Source organism: Lepidochelys olivacea, assembly GCF_965140295.1.
Source record: "Lepidochelys olivacea isolate rLepOli2 genome assembly, chromosome: 1".
NCBI lineage: Eukaryota > Metazoa > Chordata > Testudines > Cheloniidae > Lepidochelys > Lepidochelys olivacea.
In genome coordinates this window covers 75,351,042-75,370,411 of record NC_140411.1, presented here as the reverse complement: position 1 = coordinate 75,370,411, position 19,370 = coordinate 75,351,042, and the positions used below count along the sequence as shown (strand labels likewise).

General features: G+C 39.3%; 1 protein-coding gene across 9 annotated transcripts in view; it reads left to right on the top strand.

The window, feature by feature from the left end:
* The first annotated feature begins 5,121 nt into the window (after nucleotides 1-5,121).
* PCDH9 (protocadherin 9) overlaps nucleotides 5,122-19,370 on the top strand; it is a 915,728-nt gene continuing 901,479 nt past the window's right edge. For 8 of the 9 annotated variants that reach the window (XM_084645268.1, XM_084645265.1, XM_084645267.1 and 5 more), the window contains exons 1-2: nucleotides 5,122-5,676; nucleotides 6,878-10,048. In XM_084645268.1, coding sequence (XP_084501394.1) covers nucleotides 7,013-10,048 — 3,036 coding nt within the window. In that variant the 5' untranslated portion in view covers nucleotides 5,122-5,676; nucleotides 6,878-7,012. Of the gene's footprint in view, nucleotides 5,677-6,877; nucleotides 10,049-11,590; nucleotides 12,281-19,370 lie in introns of those variants that run through there. The other variant, XM_084645272.1, reaches the window with a different exon arrangement.

Sequence of the window (19,370 nt, the reverse complement as noted above, 5' to 3'; positions counted from 1 at the left end):
GCACTGTTTCTAATGCAATTATTTGGCCTCTTAAAAATAGTGTAATTACATGTGGTTAAATAATACAGAAATATTTTTTTTATTGACTTCAGTGGAACTATTCACGCAAGTAAGGGCTCAAAAAATCAGGCCAAAGCACTGTGGAGAGGAAGACAAGCAATTTTTTAAGGAACTTCTCATACAAGACATGAATAAAAAAGGAATCGTAAAATCTAAACTATCGCGGATAAAATATGAACAAAAGTAGAAGCAATATCATCTTTACAGTGATGAGGAGAAAACAACAATACAACTGTTAAGATCTCTTAGAGCTATATGGTCCCTTCTGTATACGGATCTCCCTTGGTCTGCACAGAAAGTGGGGACACCATCCTTTGTGGTATTATTTGGTGAGGTTTTGGGAAGGGGGGTGAAGCAGAGGACTACCTTATTCTGTGTCACTATCCTCGTCTTAGCCTCTAGATTTGCCTGTGGGATTCCAGGAGGTTGCCATATTACTCAGCAGCAGTGGACGGAACCAGCCAGTCACGGGATGAGAAGTAGAGCCAAGTTTGAACAAAGTGGAGGCAAGAGCCCTCCAGGTAGGGTCTCCTACCTCCACGGATCAGTAGCATTCACAGGGTGGGGAGGTATTGCCCTTTGCCAACTCCATTGGACTCCAAATCCCTCATTTATGAGGAGTCACCTCATAAGGGTTTCCTGGCAACCTCCAGGAGGTCTCTGCAGGACTGGCAACCTCACTCTGAGTTATTCCCTAGTTATGATTGAAATTCAATTGAATTTGGTAATTTTTAAGCAGCATTTCAAAAACAAAGCCTCCAAATATTTGCTAGCATACAATATTTCATGTAAGCACATGGGGAAATCTGTATTGCATTTATTTCATTTCCTGCTATGTGTTAGAAAGCAGGCACACCATAAGTATACTAGGTTAGGCTCTGATATACATCGTGATGACATGCAGTAGAGGAGCTCATTCACCAAAATATGAATCAGCAATCCACAGAAAGTGTTAATGATCTTATAAGGTTGCCAACCCTCCAGGATTGTCCTGGAGTCTCCAGGAATTAAAGATTACACTATGTGATGAAACCTCCAGGAATCCGTCTAACCAAAACTGGCAACCATAATAGATGAAAAGGCATTATGCCTCTATCGTAACAGACCAGGAGAGGCAATATGAGGTATAAAATGATCAAGTGACCACAGCCAGTTCAGTGAGGCATGATAGCATTTTACGCTCAACAGTCCAAGATTAAAATCTTTAGTTAGCTAAGCATAATGTGAGTCAGTTTCATGTATAATGTATTGTGTGAGCCTTTGTGATACAATGTAACCAATTCCATTTAGTGCAATTTGACTATAGCTAATACAGAATAATTGGAGTCAGTTTCTAGCATGCTCCAGTTTAAGTCAAATATGATATGGAAAAGAACGTGATACATAATAATATGAAAAGGAGACCACATAATGCTGTGGATGAATAGTTAATATGCTAGAATACAGAAGGCAGTCTAATAGAGTATTTAGGCCCCTAATCACATTATAACCTAATACATAGACAAAAGGCTAATACATTATGAAAAAGGAGACTATTAAAGAACAGTATAAATAATAGTACATAGCTGAACAAATCATAACTCCAAATACGATACTTTTTCAAAAAATAAGTGTACTGGGAGGAACATTTACTAGAAGATAAAACATGGCTCTTCAAGCAAACATTAAAATAAGGATGTTTTAGAGCTATTCTTCACATTTAAAAGGCTGCATAACAATGTACTGAGCAACCCTGATTCCTGTGCCAGAATACTGGCTTTATTCATTTTCTTTCTAGAAGATTAAGAAAGTAGTTAGCACAGTTCTAACCCATTGGATACCAGGAATCACAATTTCACAATTTATTGTACTATACTCATGCAAACAGTGAAGTCTGAAGACCTACCTTTTCCAAGAGGACCTACCTTTTCCAAGAGGTTAACAGTGTCAGATTAGTTAAAGAACAACAGCACTTTACAGCAAGCACACAAACATTAACATGACAGACTGTATTTCAAGCAAACATCTTTGGCTTTTTAACATATTCAGCTTCTCAAAAGAGCAGACATGCTTTAACTTTTTTTGACTTGTGAATGTGTTACATTTAAGTCCAGTAGCCATTAGTTTAATCAAATCTGATTATTTCTCTTCCTAACCCTTCGTAGGGCTAACCTTGTGTACATGTGAAGAGCTCATTTATGAGCACAAGATAATCAGTTCTGACTACAAGTTAAAGTCATCCCTAAGCAAACAGAAAACTTCAGTTTAGCAATAAAGTTAAATAATTATTATTAGACTATGTGATGTGACTACAATGTGACTTTGAAATGACTGTAGTGTGCTTAGAATAAAAATGTTATGTGTCTGTGATGTTTCTAGGAGACTAAAACGTCTGTTGTGCCATTCCACTGTGACATGACTCTTGTCAGAAAAAATGTGTGCATTATTAATGAATACATAGGCACAGTATTTCAGGAGCAGAATATGTTATACAAAATTCTGGTAGTTCTAATTATCTTCTTTATTAGTAGCTGTAGTGCTTTGTACTGTAATATGATGAAGGAATTATATACTTAATTCTTTCACAGAAAATTCTTTCTAAATGTTTTGGCAGAAAGGTTACTCTTTCTTGTCAATTCCTTGACTTTTGATGCTAAGGCTACAACCATCCTTCCTGTATTACATAATGAACATTTTTCTTTATTATTAGAATCATAGAATAACAGAGTTGGAAGGGACCTCTGGAGGTCATCTAGTCCAACCCCCTGCCCAGAGCAGGACCAATCCCAACTAAATCATCCCAGCCAGGGCTTTGTCAAGCCTGAACTTAAAAACTTCCAAGGAAGGGGATTCCACCACCTCCCTAGGTAACACATTCCAGTGTTTCACCACCCTTCTAGTGAAAAAGTTTTTCCTAATATCCAACCTAAATCTCCCCCACTGCAACTTGAGACCATTACTCCTTGTCCTGTCATCTGCTATCACTGAGAATAGTCTAGATCCATCCTCTTTGGATCCACCTTTCAGGTAGATTAAGGTCTGTTTGCTCCCATTACTTAATGTCATCAAAACCAGGATCAATTATTTATATGTGTGTAATACAAACTTTTTGGACACAAATATAAAACAGTGACAGGAAGGTTTTATCTGTACACAGCATGTGATTACTGAGACTGCAGCATTCATGCACACTTATATCAGGAGCATCTGCACCAGTGTGTGACTACCAAGGATGTTTATGTATGTGACTGTGACGATCAGGATGTACCCCCTACATATATAGTAACCTCCTAAATTTAATTGAATGCATTGGGTTTCTGTATTTGTACATACATACATATATATGGAAACCTAACAAACCACGATAAAGATAAAAGTCTACATATACTGTAATCGGTCAAAGATACGCAACTTAAAATGGGCACAGTATGTATTCATGTTATGGTTTAAGACCTGAAAATCTTATATTGATGCTATTCTTGTTTTCATATACATAGATTTGGTGGTCATAAACAATACCATAATTACTTATTGTGGCCATTTTAACCTGAGTTGTTAAGTTTCATAGGTGTTAGATGATAAGGTAGGTAAATTCAGGCTGAGAAAGCCTAGGGATTTCAAAAAATATTCAGATAAAAGGTTCATTCATGCTGCAGATGTTGAAGAAATGCATTATGATCCTATTCTTGTGACACTTTTAAAGGTAATAGCAGAGTAGGTTATCATTTTATTATAGCAGGGTCTTCCAGGCTAGAACAAAGTAAATGTGTCACTTACAGGCTAGAAGAGATTATTGTTTTTATTATTGATTAGACAATAGCGAATGTCTTTCCGTTCACTACTGCAGGGGGTTTAAAAAAACAAAAACAAAAAAAAAACCCACATGTTCTTAGCAAATTCTCCTCTAAGCCTTCAGAAAGGAAAATGAGGAAGGCGTGCAGGAGTCAACGGGAAGCGAGACTGAGCTGGAGTCAGAGAAATCTGAATTATAGATGAAGAGGCATGTATTAAATATAAAGTTGAAACAAGTTGGAGGAGGACAAGGGAGCGATATTTTCTACAGCGAGAGGAGCGATGCCGGCCGGCGAGAGCCCTCCAGCAACTCTGATAGGGGAGTCTGACGCACAAGTAGCCGTACCCTGCACAGCACAGGCCTCCTGCGGCGTCGGAGCTAGGAGAGCCCGCAGAAGCGGTGCACGGTTGGGGGGCGGGGAAGCCTCCTCTGTTAAGAGCACCGAAGGAGACTGCTCCATGAGAACCAGAGGCAATAGCTCTACCCGGGGCAGACTGGGCTTCTGCTCTCAGCCAACGCCCCCACCCCCCGCCGCTGCAGTTGCTGTAAAGGCTGCACCCGCTCACGCCATCCAGCGCCCCCCACTCGCCTCCTCCCGCGCGCTGGTGTGACTGGGGACCGGGGCTCCCCGCTCCAACGCCGCGGTTAAAACGCATGTGGCCCCTCGCGTGGCTCCCCGCAGGCTAACTGGGGGCGTGCACACGCCGCTAAAGCCCGCTGAGAATACGCCAAGCCGAGCCCCCGGCCCGGCGCAGTTCGGCACCACGCAGGGCCGCCGGCCGCCCCTGCAATCTGGGGCCGCGCTCCCCTCCCCCGCATTGCGATTCAGGAGCACACAGCCACGTCCCGCTGGGAGGCGGGCGCATGCACGGACCCCCCCCCCTCCTGCCCACGTCTGGAAGGCGGCGGCGGCGGCAGGCAGGAGCCTCCTCCCGCCAGCGGCTCCCCGGGCTGAACCCAAGAGGTCCCGGCTCCCGCGCCATCCCTCGCGCTCCTGTCCCCCGCCGCTGCCCGCAAACCCATTAACCATCCCGCGCGGCGGCGGCGGCGGCGGCGGCAAGCTCCGCTCACCCTCCTCCTCCTCCGCTCCGCCTCCCCGCGGCCCCGGCCGCCCGAGCGACGCGCCTGGCGGCCAATGCCAGGGCAGCGCCGCTCCAGCCTCCACCCCTGCTGCTGCAGGCCAATCGGGTGCCACAGGAGGCGTGGCTTAGCAATGCTCACACCCTCCCTCTGGGCTTATTGAGAGTTATATCAAGAAATTTCAGTTCAGAGAGAGAGAGAGAGAAGGAGAAAAAGAAAGAGACACTAGGAGGGAGAAAGGCAGGGGACGCGCTGTAGCTTCCTTCCATCACTAAAGCAATAACCTATTAGGATATCCTTTGGCTCCTATCACCCCAGAGATGCAAAGAAGGAGAGAGCAGCAGCAACCAGCCCAACTCTGACATTTCTAATAAGAACTTACAGACTTAACATGCCCGCCTCTCTACACTGAGGAGACAGGAATGGAAAATGTGTGCAGTGTAGAGTGGAAAATACCCCTGATCTAAAGAAGTGCACTGGCTTTTGTGCTTGCTGGTTGGTTGTGGCGGTGTATGCACGTTAAGCACCAGAAGGATCGTCGCCGGATAGAAATGAAACGTGGAGAGGATGACTAACGACAGAACTGTGAATTTGTTCTCTGGAGTTGCTAATTTCCCACCCCGAAGCAACACATTTCGCAAAGAGCAAGCGTTTGGCTGCTGCTGATTTCTCCAAAACCGGTGGTTTAGCAGATGCTTTGTGCTGTATGTGTTGGATCAGATCCTTGCTGAGCCGCAGCAGATCGGCAAAGGTAGACAACCAGTGTAAGTGCAAAGTTACACATGCACCGTGTCTCTGATTTTTTTTTCTACAAAAATACTAAATATATTTATCTAGGTAGAGAATCTGTGTTTCTGATTCAGTTGCTGTTCGTGGCAAAGGCTCACCTACTCGGCTGTCTCTGCATCCCTACCTGCATCACTCTGCTGGAAGTGATCACAGGCATCAGCTACCGTGCAGCTTTAATGCAGATAAGATGTAGTGCTTAGGCGCTGACCAATTCCACTAAAGTATGTAGATGCCTGGAGCCGTGCACCATTTAATTTGCGGTTAATAGAGCATTTAGGCAGAAGTCTTTTTTTTTTTTAACCTGCATTATCAGTCTGCAGTATTTATGTGTGACAGCTGCTAATAACATCCTGAGGGGAGATCAGTGTCAATGGTAAAAGACTGCACCTTTTCCCCTCCTCCTGTGATCAGAACATATTTTTTTTCTGCATGTTCTTTGCAAACATTTAGGTTGCTTCTAAGTTGAATTTTGAATCCCCAATCCCTCTGATTTAGATTGTTTTAAAAATCAGATAAAGTTGAAACATAAGGTGAAGTATCCAACATCTGGAGCCGAGACACCGAGCTCACTGTGTAAGAAACTGTGAGTCCTGTTATTGTCTCCTTAGTTAATAGGGATGTGAAGTAGCCAGTGACGACTGCTGCTGCAGCATGTCCGGGTGCTTATTTCCCAGTACGATAGCAATAGTGGGGTATGCAAGGCACCAGGAGGAAAGAAAAATCTGGTTAGCAAAAAAAACAAAAAAACAAAACAAAACAAAAAAAACCAAAACCCGCACGGAAGGAAACAACAAATTACGATTGGCAGCTGACATTGCAGTTAGCACAGAATCCTATAGAAGTACAGCAAGGTTTTTCACTGTCACCAAATGGCTAGGTGGAGGGGGGATTGCACATTACTGATTATTACACCAAGTGCTAAGAAACGATTTGGAAAGTACGTGTTGAAACTGTAGCTGCCTTTTAGTATGGCAAATAGTTAATTCCATTCTCAGTATGTGTAACTAACGGGATATTGGTGCATTCGTCCGGGATTGCTTGTAAAAGGGAGGAGCAGGGGTATGTACAGTGTGCAAGCGTGCATTGCGAAAATGAGTAGTAGTTTTTGGTGGTTGTGGATTTGTTTTGGTTTTTTTTGTGAAACAATAATGCTCCTCTGTGTGATTGTGTTGACAGTTGCTGTCTCCAAATAAGAAATGAGATGTAATGCATCCTGCAGTCCATGCACGCCTCCTCTTGCAAATCGTGCACCATTCCTCCTTGGAAACCTTTAAATCCTAAAATCCAGAAAAAGAGAATAAACACATTATCATGGACCTGAGGGATTTTTACCTGTTGGCCGCTCTGATTGCCTGTTTAAGGCTGGATTCAGCTATAGCTCAAGAACTTATTTACACTATTAGAGAGGAGCTGCCTGAAAATGTACCCATAGGAAACATACCAAAGGATCTGAACATTTCTCACATCAATGCTGCCACAGGGACCAGCGCCAGCCTTGTCTACAGACTGGTTTCTAAAGCAGGGGATGCCCCTTTGGTCAAAGTGTCCAGCACCACCGGGGAAATCTTCACCACCTCTAATAGAATAGACAGAGAAAAACTCTGTGCTGGAGCCTCCTATGCTGAAGAAAATGAGTGTTTTTTTGAACTTGAAGTGGTGATTCTCCCCAATGACTTTTTTAGACTGATCAAAATAAAAATAATTGTAAAAGATACCAATGACAATGCACCTATGTTTCCATCCCCTGTCATTAATATTTCCATACCTGAAAACACATTGATCAACAGCCGCTTTCCAATTCCATCAGCAACTGATCCTGACACTGGTTTCAACGGTGTACAGCACTATGAACTGTTAAATGGGCAGAGTGTCTTCGGACTGGATATTGTTGAAACTCCAGAAGGAGAGAAATGGCCTCAACTAATTGTACAGCAAAACTTGGATAGAGAGCAGAAGGACACCTATGTGATGAAAATCAAAGTAGAGGATGGAGGAACCCCTCAGAAATCCAGCACAGCCATACTGCAAGTCACAGTAAGTGATGTCAATGATAACAGGCCAGTTTTTAAAGAGAGTCAGGTGGAGGTTCACATACCAGAGAATGCCCCAGTAGGCACCTCTGTAATTCAGCTTCATGCTACAGATGCAGATGTAGGAAGCAATGCAGAAATCAGATATATTTTTGGTGCCCAAGTTGCCCCTGCAACCAAAAGGCTCTTTGCTTTAAATAACACAACAGGGCTGATTACAGTTCAGAGGTCCTTAGATCGAGAAGAGACTGCTATTCACAAAGTGACAGTGCTGGCCAGTGACGGTAGCTCTACTCCTGCTCGGGCAACTGTTACCATCAATGTCACTGATGTAAATGATAACCCTCCTAACATAGACCTCAGGTACATTATAAGTCCCATCAATGGCACAGTATACTTATCTGAGAAAGATCCTGTCAATACAAAGATTGCCCTAATTACAGTTTCAGATAAGGACACTGATGTGAATGGCAAAGTGATCTGTTTCATTGAGAGAGAGGTCCCATTTCACTTGAAGGCAGTTTATGACAACCAGTATTTGTTAGAGACCTCTTCCTTGTTGGACTATGAGGGCACCAAAGAATTCAGCTTTAAAATTGTTGCCTCTGATTCTGGCAAGCCCAGTTTGAACCAGACTGCCCTGGTAAGAGTTAAACTGGAGGATGAAAATGACAACCCTCCAATTTTCAGCCAGCCTGTAATTGAGCTGTCAGTTTCTGAAAACAACCGTCGTGGTCTATACTTAACAACTATTAGTGCCACAGACGAAGACAGTGGGAAAAATGCAGACATTGTTTATCAGCTTGGCCCTAATGCCTCCTTTTTCGATCTGGATCGAAAGACGGGAGTTTTGACAGCCTCCAGAGTTTTTGATAGAGAAGAGCAAGAACGTTTCATTTTCACTGTAACAGCAAGGGACAACGGCACCCCTCCTCTGCAGAGTCAAGCGGCTGTAATTGTTACTGTGCTGGATGAAAATGACAACAGTCCTAAATTTACTCATAATCACTTTCAGTTTTTTGTATCTGAGAACTTACCAAAGTATAGCACTGTGGGAGTGATCACAGTGACCGATGCAGATGCCGGGGAAAATAAAGCAGTGACCCTTTCCATCCTGAATGATAATGAGAACTTTGTGCTGGATCCTTACTCTGGAGTTATAAAGTCCAATGTTTCTTTTGATCGAGAACAGCAGAGTTCGTACACCTTTGATGTCAAGGCCATTGATGGAGGACAACCTCCTCGCTCTTCTACAGCAAAAGTAACAATAAATGTCATGGATGTTAATGATAACAGCCCAGTTGTCATATACCCACCTTCTAATACTTCTTTTAAGTTGGTGCCACTCTCAGCAATCCCAGGCTCTGTCGTAGCAGAAGTATTTGCTGTGGATATAGACACTGGAATGAATGCTGAACTTAAATATACAATTGTAAGTGGAAATAACAAAGGTTTATTTCGTATTGATCCAGTGACAGGTAATATTACTTTGGAAGAAAAACCAGCTCCTACTGATGTGGGGCTGCATCGTTTAGTGGTCAACATAAGTGACTTGGGTTATCCTAAATCCTTGCATACTCTTGTGCTTGTATTTTTGTATGTAAATGACACTGCTGGAAATGCCTCTTATATTTATGACTTGATACGTAGGACTATGGAAACACCCTTGGACAGGAATATAGGGGACAGTAGCCAACCCTATCAAAATGAGGACTATCTTACTATCATGATTGCTATAGTGGCAGGTGCTATGGTTGTGATAGTGGTGATATTTGTCACAGTTCTGGTTCGCTGTCGACATGCCTCTAGGTTCAAAGCGGCACAAAGGAGCAAGCAAGGTGCTGAATGGATGTCTCCCAATCAGGAGAACAAACAGAACAAGAAAAAGAAAAGGAAGAAAAGGAAGTCTCCTAAAAGTTCTCTTTTGAACTTTGTTACCATTGAGGAGTCGAAACCTGATGATGCTGTTCATGAACCTATCAACGGGACGATAAGCCTTCCAGCTGAGCTGGAGGAGCAAAGTATAGGAAGATTTGACTGGGGCACAGCACCACCAACAACCTTTAAGCCTAACAGTCCTGATCTTGCTAAGCATTACAAATCTGCCTCTCCACAGTCTGCTTTTCATCTTAAACCTGACACTCCAGTATCAGTGAAAAAGCATCATGTGATTCAGGAACTTCCATTGGACAACACCTTTGTTGGTGGTTGTGACACCCTTTCCAAACGCTCTTCCACTAGTTCAGATCACTTCAGTGCCTCAGAGTGCAGTTCCCAAGGAGGCTTCAAGACAAAGGGCCCCTTACACACCAGACAGGTAAATGAGCACTTTTACTGGTCTATAAGTACTGCATACAAGTGCCCAATCAACCAGTATTAAAGTGCCAGTTTGTCTTTTGTTTAGGTCTACTTTTAGCTTGGTTATAATATGGAGAGAGAGAAAAAAGACCACTTTACCATCTATCTGGGGACTTGTAAATTGCCTCTGATATTTCACAGTTTTAAGAGTCACTGATTATTAAAAAGAACGTGCACATATACACACACATGCAAGCACACACACACACACACACACACACTCTCACGTGTGTGTGCATAAACAACAGATCAAAAATGGAAAAAGATTGTTAAAAGCCAAATTGTTTTCCCAAGGGTGTCCCAGTGTAAAGGTTACTGAAGAAGAAAAACTGTGTTTTCTAATATGCCAGATTCCACTCAAAGAGAAAATTTGACTGTTTCAGGATTAATGTGTTACTTTGGGGATATGTAAATTCACTTTTAAATTTCAAGTGAGGCTGGTTTGAGTGTCTTTTATATTTCAAACTAATTTGGAATATTGTTAAGTTACTGTTGTTAAAGGGGTTCTTATTTTTTCACTTACAAAGATAGCAGAATTTCCAAGGAACTTCATCTGTGAAGCATATGGTTTGTTGGTAGGATATAACTAAGCCATAAAGAAGTCTTCCTCTGTTTTGATTTGTAATTATTTTGTTGTTATAGAGTAAAGTAGGGGATCTAATAGAAAGTTTTTAGCATATTTTCAAAAATGGCCAAAGTATACTTTCAAAACAAATGCATTTGCTCTAAATACAACTTAATTATGCAGAAAAAAATCAGCCCATTGTACGTATTTTCTCATCTTAGTTATGCATAAGTGATCTGTCATAACTCCTTTTAAACTGTGAAATATGCCATATGAAGAGGGATTAGGAAGGTGATAAACTCACATTTCAACCAAATCCAGCATTAGTTTTTCTTAGGTCTAATAATTCCTTGCTAATAAAGATTTAAATGCAGCGCTGTCTAATTTATTTCATTGATGCTTGTCTTTTGCCACTAAATTAGAATGTCAGTATAGCCTGTAGATGGCACTAAGGTACTGTGTCGCTTATGCTGGCCAGGTGCCAATCCTGCAGTAGATAGGAAATGGGGGAGGGAGGATCAAAGTAGTACTACAGCCAAAGAAACCTTTTGTTTAATCATAGTTGCACTGGAGCAACCAGTAGTTAAATGTACAGGTTTGCAAAGCAGCTTCTTAGTGCTTAGTTTTCACTGCACCAACTTTCTAGGGTTTAGCAATCAACTTCATGTTACTGTAGGCATTGTATTCTTCAATATATGGTGATTTGTCTGAATTTATTAGGGGTCCACAAAGTATGAATCTTAGAGCAGCAGGCAAGGAACATTTAAATTTGTCTTTGCAAAAAGATTTTGTCAGTAGCAAGTTTAGGACCAAGTAATTTCCTTGCTGTTGCATTAATTAGCCTTATCTAAGATGAATGTGATGTTCCCCAAACCATGTCTTGACTTTTGGGTGTCTGTAAGCTGTCATACTAACAAGACACCTTGTTTTAAACAGGCACTTACAAGGCATCTGCTCTCTAAGTAACTACTCCAAAAATCGTCAATAGACTTGAAATGAGACACTGAAGAAACACTTAGAAAACTCTCCACCCAAAAAATCTATCTTTCACAAGGACTTTAAAGCACTGTAAACTCTCAGAATGTTTTATGCACTACAGTAGCACTCCTGTCAGCATACATTTTTTTAAAAATGCTGATTTACAAAACCTCCAGTGCAGAGCAGCTCTGGGTAATCTGTGGTTGTTCAGATGAGGGAATACTCTCTTCCCTCATTTTAGTTACAAAATTTGAAAACCTCCTTCTTTGGTCTTCAGAGGTGCTGATAATTTTACTTAAATTAACTTCCCATGTTCTGTTAAAAGAATCACTCTTAATCCCCTTCAGCGTCCCAAAGAAGTTAAAGGAAATTAAGCTCACCAAAATGATTTAGCTGACAGAATATGTCAGCACTGAACAGTGATGCTGAATGTGGGCAGAAAACCTACAGGCAACATTTTCACTTTTTTTTGTTCTTTACATTAAACAAATGTTGCTTGAGTTTTAGTAATAACACAAGTCAGTATACTCACACTCTTATTATGGACCTGATTCAAATCCTGTTGTAGGCAATGGAAAGATTCTCAATGACTTCCATGGACTTTGAATCAGTCTATAGAAGAGGTATAATGTTACATGGGACTGAAAATGCAACTGTATTTTATTACTCTTTTTATATAAAACATAAACAATATAAACAATTATTATAATTGAGCTTTTCCATTCATAAGCCTGATTTTTTAAAAGAGTTTTTCCAGTTGATCAGTGGTACAGGAACTGAGGTTTTTGACCTTATAACATTTTCTGATGGTTGAGTTCAGCCAACAGTGGCAGCGTGAGTTAGCAGTCTGGTATTTATCTATGATCTCTAGAGTTAGGATGTATCTTTGCTACTGTTCCCTGTGACGATACAGAAATTAAATATAGTTTCATAGGTATGGGTTGTTGGGGTTTTTTAAAGCCTTGTTGATATAGAGTACGTCCTTAAAGTAGAATATAAAATTTTAAATAAAATCTTTCTTATAGAATGTTAGGTGAAAATAATGTAAGATCTGAAATGCATTTTTTTAAAGTCCTCTGTGAAAAAATGTTTAATTCCGTGCATAGTACTGTTTTCTTGCATTTAGAATTGAGGATTTCTGTATTTTATGCCATAAAGCTATAGAAAAGCATCTTTTGCAGAAAGTTTTTCTTTCTGTAATTTGGAAAGGGTCCATGAAACGTTGCAGAGAATAAAAAAGGGAGAAGGTTAGGGGAATATTTACCTGAGAAATGTTATCATGATATATTTTCCATTAAAAATGTCATTTGAGATTATTATCCAAGATGAAAACACCTATACATTGCATTAGGTACTGCAGATAAACTAAAACACACTTATTCAGGCAAAACTCCCATTGACTTTAAGTCATCTGCTAGGACTGGGTCCCATGATAAAATCTTTCAGGACTCCTAAATTTTCAGAATACTTTGTTGGGCTTTAGCTATGTGACTGCCATCAAATCCAATGGAAATTGCTTGGCTAAACTTCTGTTCACCACTTTGAATTATGCTGGTTGGTGTTTCAAAAAGTGCCCAGTATAAAAACCAAAGCCCTCCCCAAGTGCCTATGATGCAGAACACCTGGTAGCTGCTCTGAGCAGAGCACTTTTGAATACTTGAACTTGGGAGTGTCTTTCAGAGCTAATTAACATAATTAGGAGCATGAAAAGAATGTTACCCACTGTCAGATCTTGTTGCTCAGATTTTGTAGTCACTAATATGACCCATGAATAATACTGAAATCTATGCAGGGTGTTCCGTCACTGTTCATTTCAGTATTCAGCTGAACAAAAACAGTATCCAAAATATTAAGCCAATGCACCAAACAACTAAGTACAAAATACAGCAGAAGACAGCATGTTGCATTTTTGTGTGTGAAAGGGTTTTCTTTTATAAAAACCCTACTCAGGGTCATAATATTAGCAATAGGATAAATAGTGAAATGATAGACAATGAAAGTCAAATCTCACACTGTATTCCAATTTTACACTAATGTAACTCTGTCCCAACAAATTTGGAAGGAGTTACACCATTGTAAAACTGCAGTAACTTAGGGCTAAACACTTACATTGATGTCACAGGGAAAGTTATGAGCAAAGACTTCAATTCATGGAAGCATTCCTATTCAGAATAGCACTTAAGTGTGTGCTTAATTTAAAGTGCATACATATATTCCATTGAAGTCAATGGATGTAAGCACAGGATCAGAGGTAATCATCTGCTAAAATGTTATCCTAAGTTGGGATGGACTACAGTACATGCTTTAATACTTTTCTGTATCTGGACCAAAATTAAACCCTTTCGGAAATGTGCACAATTCCACTGAATTCAATCAAGGTAAACAAGCACTGACTTTGGCCCTACATTTTCAAGCACTCAAAAGACAAAAAATACAAAAAATTAAGGATCTCATAGTAACCTTAATTGACACACATTTTCCATATTGCATATTACAGTATGTATTTAACTGCATAACAGTAATGCAGTGTATTCTGTGGGGCCAGTTCTGTGCTCCTTATTCAGTCAGTGGGAGTTTTGCTGAGTAAGGCGTGAATATGAAGAATGAAGACTCACTATTATGAGTGAAGATCACTTAAGCTTGCTCTGTCAAATGTAATGTTTGGCATTTTTGACTTTGGAGTGTTTAAAATTGTAACCTGAAGCTTTTGTATTCAGTTTCTCTGTTAATTAAGGAAAAAAAGATTAAAACACTAATGCATTTAATGTGTTCTTCCACAGTTGCAAAGTTGAAAGTGTGTGCAACTGTGGTAATCCACAGTGGAATAGCAGTACAGAATTTTTCATACCTTGTAAAGATTGCCATTACATATTCATAGCATTCCATAGTCCCGTAAATAGTATTGTTCTTAGTGGCAATTTTTTACTGCAGATGCACAAAGTTGCATTTTCTATCAACTATAATTTCATTTTTCAATTATTTATGCTTATTTTTATTTTATTTTTACATTAGCCTGGACATTAGTCCTTGGTGAGGACTAGCCACTGAGAGAACTTCAACATATAAAATTCAGCTGTTTTTGAGTTATGTATGTCTTTAAAAAACTGGAAATGCTGAAAAAGTACAGTATGTTTTTCCATCTTTGCATAGCTCAAAAATAGGATAACATATTTTGCTCAACTGACTAAAGAAATTCATCTTTGAACTGAGACTAAGCATGGAAAATTTCAGCTGAAAGGGAGAGTTTTTCAGCAAGTTAAGAGCATGTGAAAACTCACGGTTATAATGGAAATCTGAACATAACCCTAAGCTATAATACTGTTTTCAATTGTGGCACTGTAAATGCTAAGCTATAATAAGGAACATTTTGTGTATACAGCTACATACAGTAAAAGCCTAGCAAGCTTCCTTTCTCTTGAAATCAGTTTTCCATGCAGAGAATTTTTGTCTGAATCACTGCAGTCTGTTCTCACCTGGATGTGCAGTGCCTAACTTTCATAAATGCTAATAAGAATCACATCACACACGGTAGAGAGAACAGGATCCTAAGGGTTTAATGCTATTGGAGTTTTGTGGTACTGTTCTTTTGTGTTTCGGGACAAGAAGGGATCTTTCTAGTTACCATTTCAGATTTTCATTTTCAAAGAATCTATTCTTCTAGCAAAACCATATCAGCCACACTTTATTGACAGCAATTTCATTGTAGCTAGAGGCTTTACAGTAAGCTGTTTATTGCTGTTCCCTAACTCAGTTGACAGCAATTGGGGAATTAATTTTCTTGCCCCTGGTGTGCTTTCTTGGATATAAACAACAGATGTTAAAGATATGAAAACTGTGACCCATTTACATTTGACAACTCTTTAAGTACACAGTTTACCTGTATGGATTACACAGAAGTTCATATTGGGGCAGAAAACAAACACATACAAAATTTAATGTGAGGAATGGTGAATAATAGGTAAAATTGCTCCATGAATGCTATACTATTCATTTTCACGTTAGAGTTGTTTATCCATATATCAAGCATGTAATACACTGACACATATTTTATATATACATATATACGTACACATATGCCCATATATCTGTATATCTATCCACACATATGCACACACACACACATATATATATATATATATATATATATATATATACAGCTCTCATTTACAAAAGTGCCTGCTCAGTGCAGTCTCATTGTGCCTGCTTACTGTGGGCCTCATCTGACCCATCTGGTATTCAACATAACTGAATATAATGTAGCAGTCAGAAAGCAGTGTATTCTGAAAAATCTAGTAATAGCCATAGATAATATTTGAATTTACTTAGCATCTTCCATCTAAAAACATCCTAAAATCCTTTAAAACCTGTATTCATTCATTCACCTCTGAACTACAGCTCTCTCTGGTACTTCCTTTAGTGCAGGTGTTGATTCAATACAAACACAGAGGGAAAAAGTGAAACTAAATCATCAACAGCATTTCCTGCTGCAGCCTTGGTTTTTCCTTTTAATTCACAGCCTGTGGTGGAATGTCTTGAGGATGATCTATAAAATCATATATGCTAGGTATATCACTGTAGACATTTCGTTCTAGTTTTCTCTGATTTACTCAATCCCATTTACAAGAAAGATATTACCCAGGATGTAAATCATGGAGGAATTTACCCCATATCTATAGACATTGGTGTATTTCTGTTAGAAATCAACATGAACACATAACGTGCCATTTTTTTTCTCTTGACAGGATTCCAATCAGCAAGGAACTTAAGCACTTGTCTAAGTTAAAGCATATGACTAGTCCTAACAGGGCTTACGCACTTGCTTAAGATTTAGCATCTTGCAGAATTGTGACCTTAAGGGCTTCTCTACACACAAAAGTTGTACTGTGTTAACTATACCATTATAGTATGAGTGATATAACCCTTTTAGTGTGGATGCAGTTATATCATTATAGGGATGCATTAAACCAGTATAATTTCTATATGGGAAGGGGAATAAGATAAATTGGGATAAGGCACCTTTATAGTGATATAACTGTGTCCTGTACCAGTATAACTATTTTGCTAAAAAAAACCGTAGCTCTAATCAAAATAGATATACTGGTACAAAAACCGTGCAGACGAGGCTCACACCACATGGATGTAAGTCAGATAAACGTAAGGCCCATTGTCTCTTTATGTCAGCTTCATATTGTCCTCATTAAGAAAGTTTCACGGTGTAAATCATGGAAGAATTTGGCCCATTGTGTCAATTATCTCCATATTTTTAAAGTGGACTCAGTCTAACCTCTGGTTTTGGGAACACAGTGAATTGTGAGTGAAAATACATTTGGTTGTTTGATTATCTGATTTGTAGGCATATTCGGGTAATTAGGTGTCTAAACGCTAGCAGGTTCCCCTACAAAGATCGTGCCTATAAAGTAGATCATTTGCTACTTCAACAGTTAGCAAGGTTAGCAAGAATGAAAAGTTATTATAAACCTCTGTGTATCTTTGTAGTGTTTCTGCTATCATACCACATGAAAAGTGAAACTTGAATAGTTCACCCTTTGTCAGGAGATTAGCATTCTTTCAAGTTGTCATGCAGTTGCTGTAGTTTACTGTGAAGTCTCTTTGTAGTCATGTTATATTTTGCAAAATACCACACTGTACTTTGCATTAGTAAAATCTCTATGTCACTATTGTAGTACTGTTTTCGAATATGCATGCTCTACCTACAGGAAGAACACAATAAGCTCTCATTTACATACACTCTTAATAGTAAGAATTAAAAATTTGAGGCCAAATCTTCAGCTGGGGTAAATCAGCACAGTTTCATTTACTTCAGTAGAGTTATGCTGATTTAACCCAGCTGAGGATCTTGTTTGATATTTTTGTTTTTACAAAAAACTAGTGTGGGGGGAGCAGGTGATGCTGATATAAAATATCCAAAATATAAAATAACTCTGAGTCAAATAAATGTGGGCTTGATTGAACTCCAGATTAATCCATTTTGAATTCAATCAAACACAGTGCAGAGCACCTCCTGAAATCAGTCTACTGTATTTGTCTATCACCTTTATTGACTTCAGTAGGAGCAGGTTTTAGATAGCACCTACAAACAGCAACAAAGACAAACATAAAAAAACCAACAACAAAGAAAACAAACATTTCTGCTGATTAATGGATGGAAGGTGAGAAATACAGAGTTTTATGTATTCATTGAAATCAATTTGTAAGTTGCTCAAATGCCAGAAATTATAGGAATGTTGCAAGATTCCCAGATACCACTAAAATAGAAGATCTGACTGTCTGTCCATCTATCTATCTATCTGTCTATACATCTATCTAGGGTTTAATACCATTGTTGTTTGAAGGTGCTAAGTGCAGTCTACTTTTGTTGAAGTCAATGAGAGTTGAAAGATATTATTTTGTAGAAAGTGTTCACGACCGGCCAGGCCAGGTATTTTTATTAATATTCTTAATTGTATGATTGTGAATCAGTTCCTGAAAAAGTGTGTATAAATATTTTTCTATCAGTAATAATTCTTACTTTTTAGCCTTATATAGTAATATTGTCCTTGAAATACAAATAAAACCCAAACAAAAATTCTTATTTCAGTTGTGAAAGAGATTTACCTTCAGCCTGACCCTGTTGTTGATTCATCCAGTTGGAGATTTATTTGTTTATTTATTGACATTGTTCAAACTTCTGGAAACAAAATAACTTTGTGTATCTTAACTGTATATGCTCATGTTGGTTACAATAGCTATACATTCACTGGCTTCATTCTAACTTTAAAGCACAGAAAGTAGATACCGTCACATTTTGTACTGACTTCAATATTGTGTATGAGTGTTTTGGGCCTGATCCTTCAAGCTCTCTATATATGTTAATTTCAACACTGCAGGTTCAAGCCAAAATCTCTCAGTGAAGTCAATAGTAACGCGTGCAGGATCTGGCTCTCTCTTTTAAAAAGTATATGTCCATGGTGTGTATGTAGAGAAACATGAACCCAGTACACAGGAACATTTGAAAAGTTCTTCTTTGTAATATGGGCCCAATCCAATGTCCCCTCAAGTCAATGGAAAGACTTTCATTGACTTGAATGGACAATGGATTCAGCCCTATGTGCAGTTAGTTCTCTTCCTGTAGTTAAGACCGCTTGATTCCAGTGCACTATTTTGGTTTGCTGCCTTTGTACCAGGGAGTGAGCTTCCTATGTTTTGTCTAACTGTAGATGATTCCTTGATACATTTTATGAATTTACTATCACTATAAAAAGTGTGCTATAGATTTCTGGTCTATAACTAGTAGCTTTTAGAAAAAATACTATTCTATTTGACTATTCAGGCCATTGTGTTAAACTACTTCCCATATTTCATTTTGTGCATGTGTCTGCAGCTGCCTGAATTTTCAGGAGCTTGTCAGTTTGGTTCACTTTAACCGTGTCAGAAATACAGGTCAAAATATCAGTGAAGTGTTGGTCTAGTCGGTAACAGGACTTGAAATTGCATTCAGGTTGTGACAACAGTATCCTGAAACATGCCTCACGCTGAAGTCTTCAGCATCCAGAGCAGCAAGAGGTAGACTGTGCACCAATAGTAAAGCTGTAGTCATCCCTACAGTTTTAACAACTGCCAAATAAATAAATTAATAAATGAAATCTGCATCTGTCTAAGAGATAGTAGTAAACCTCACCTGTTGAAATGTAATCTCTCGTGTGTACAGGAGGTGGACTTTTCTATTTGAGATGTCATC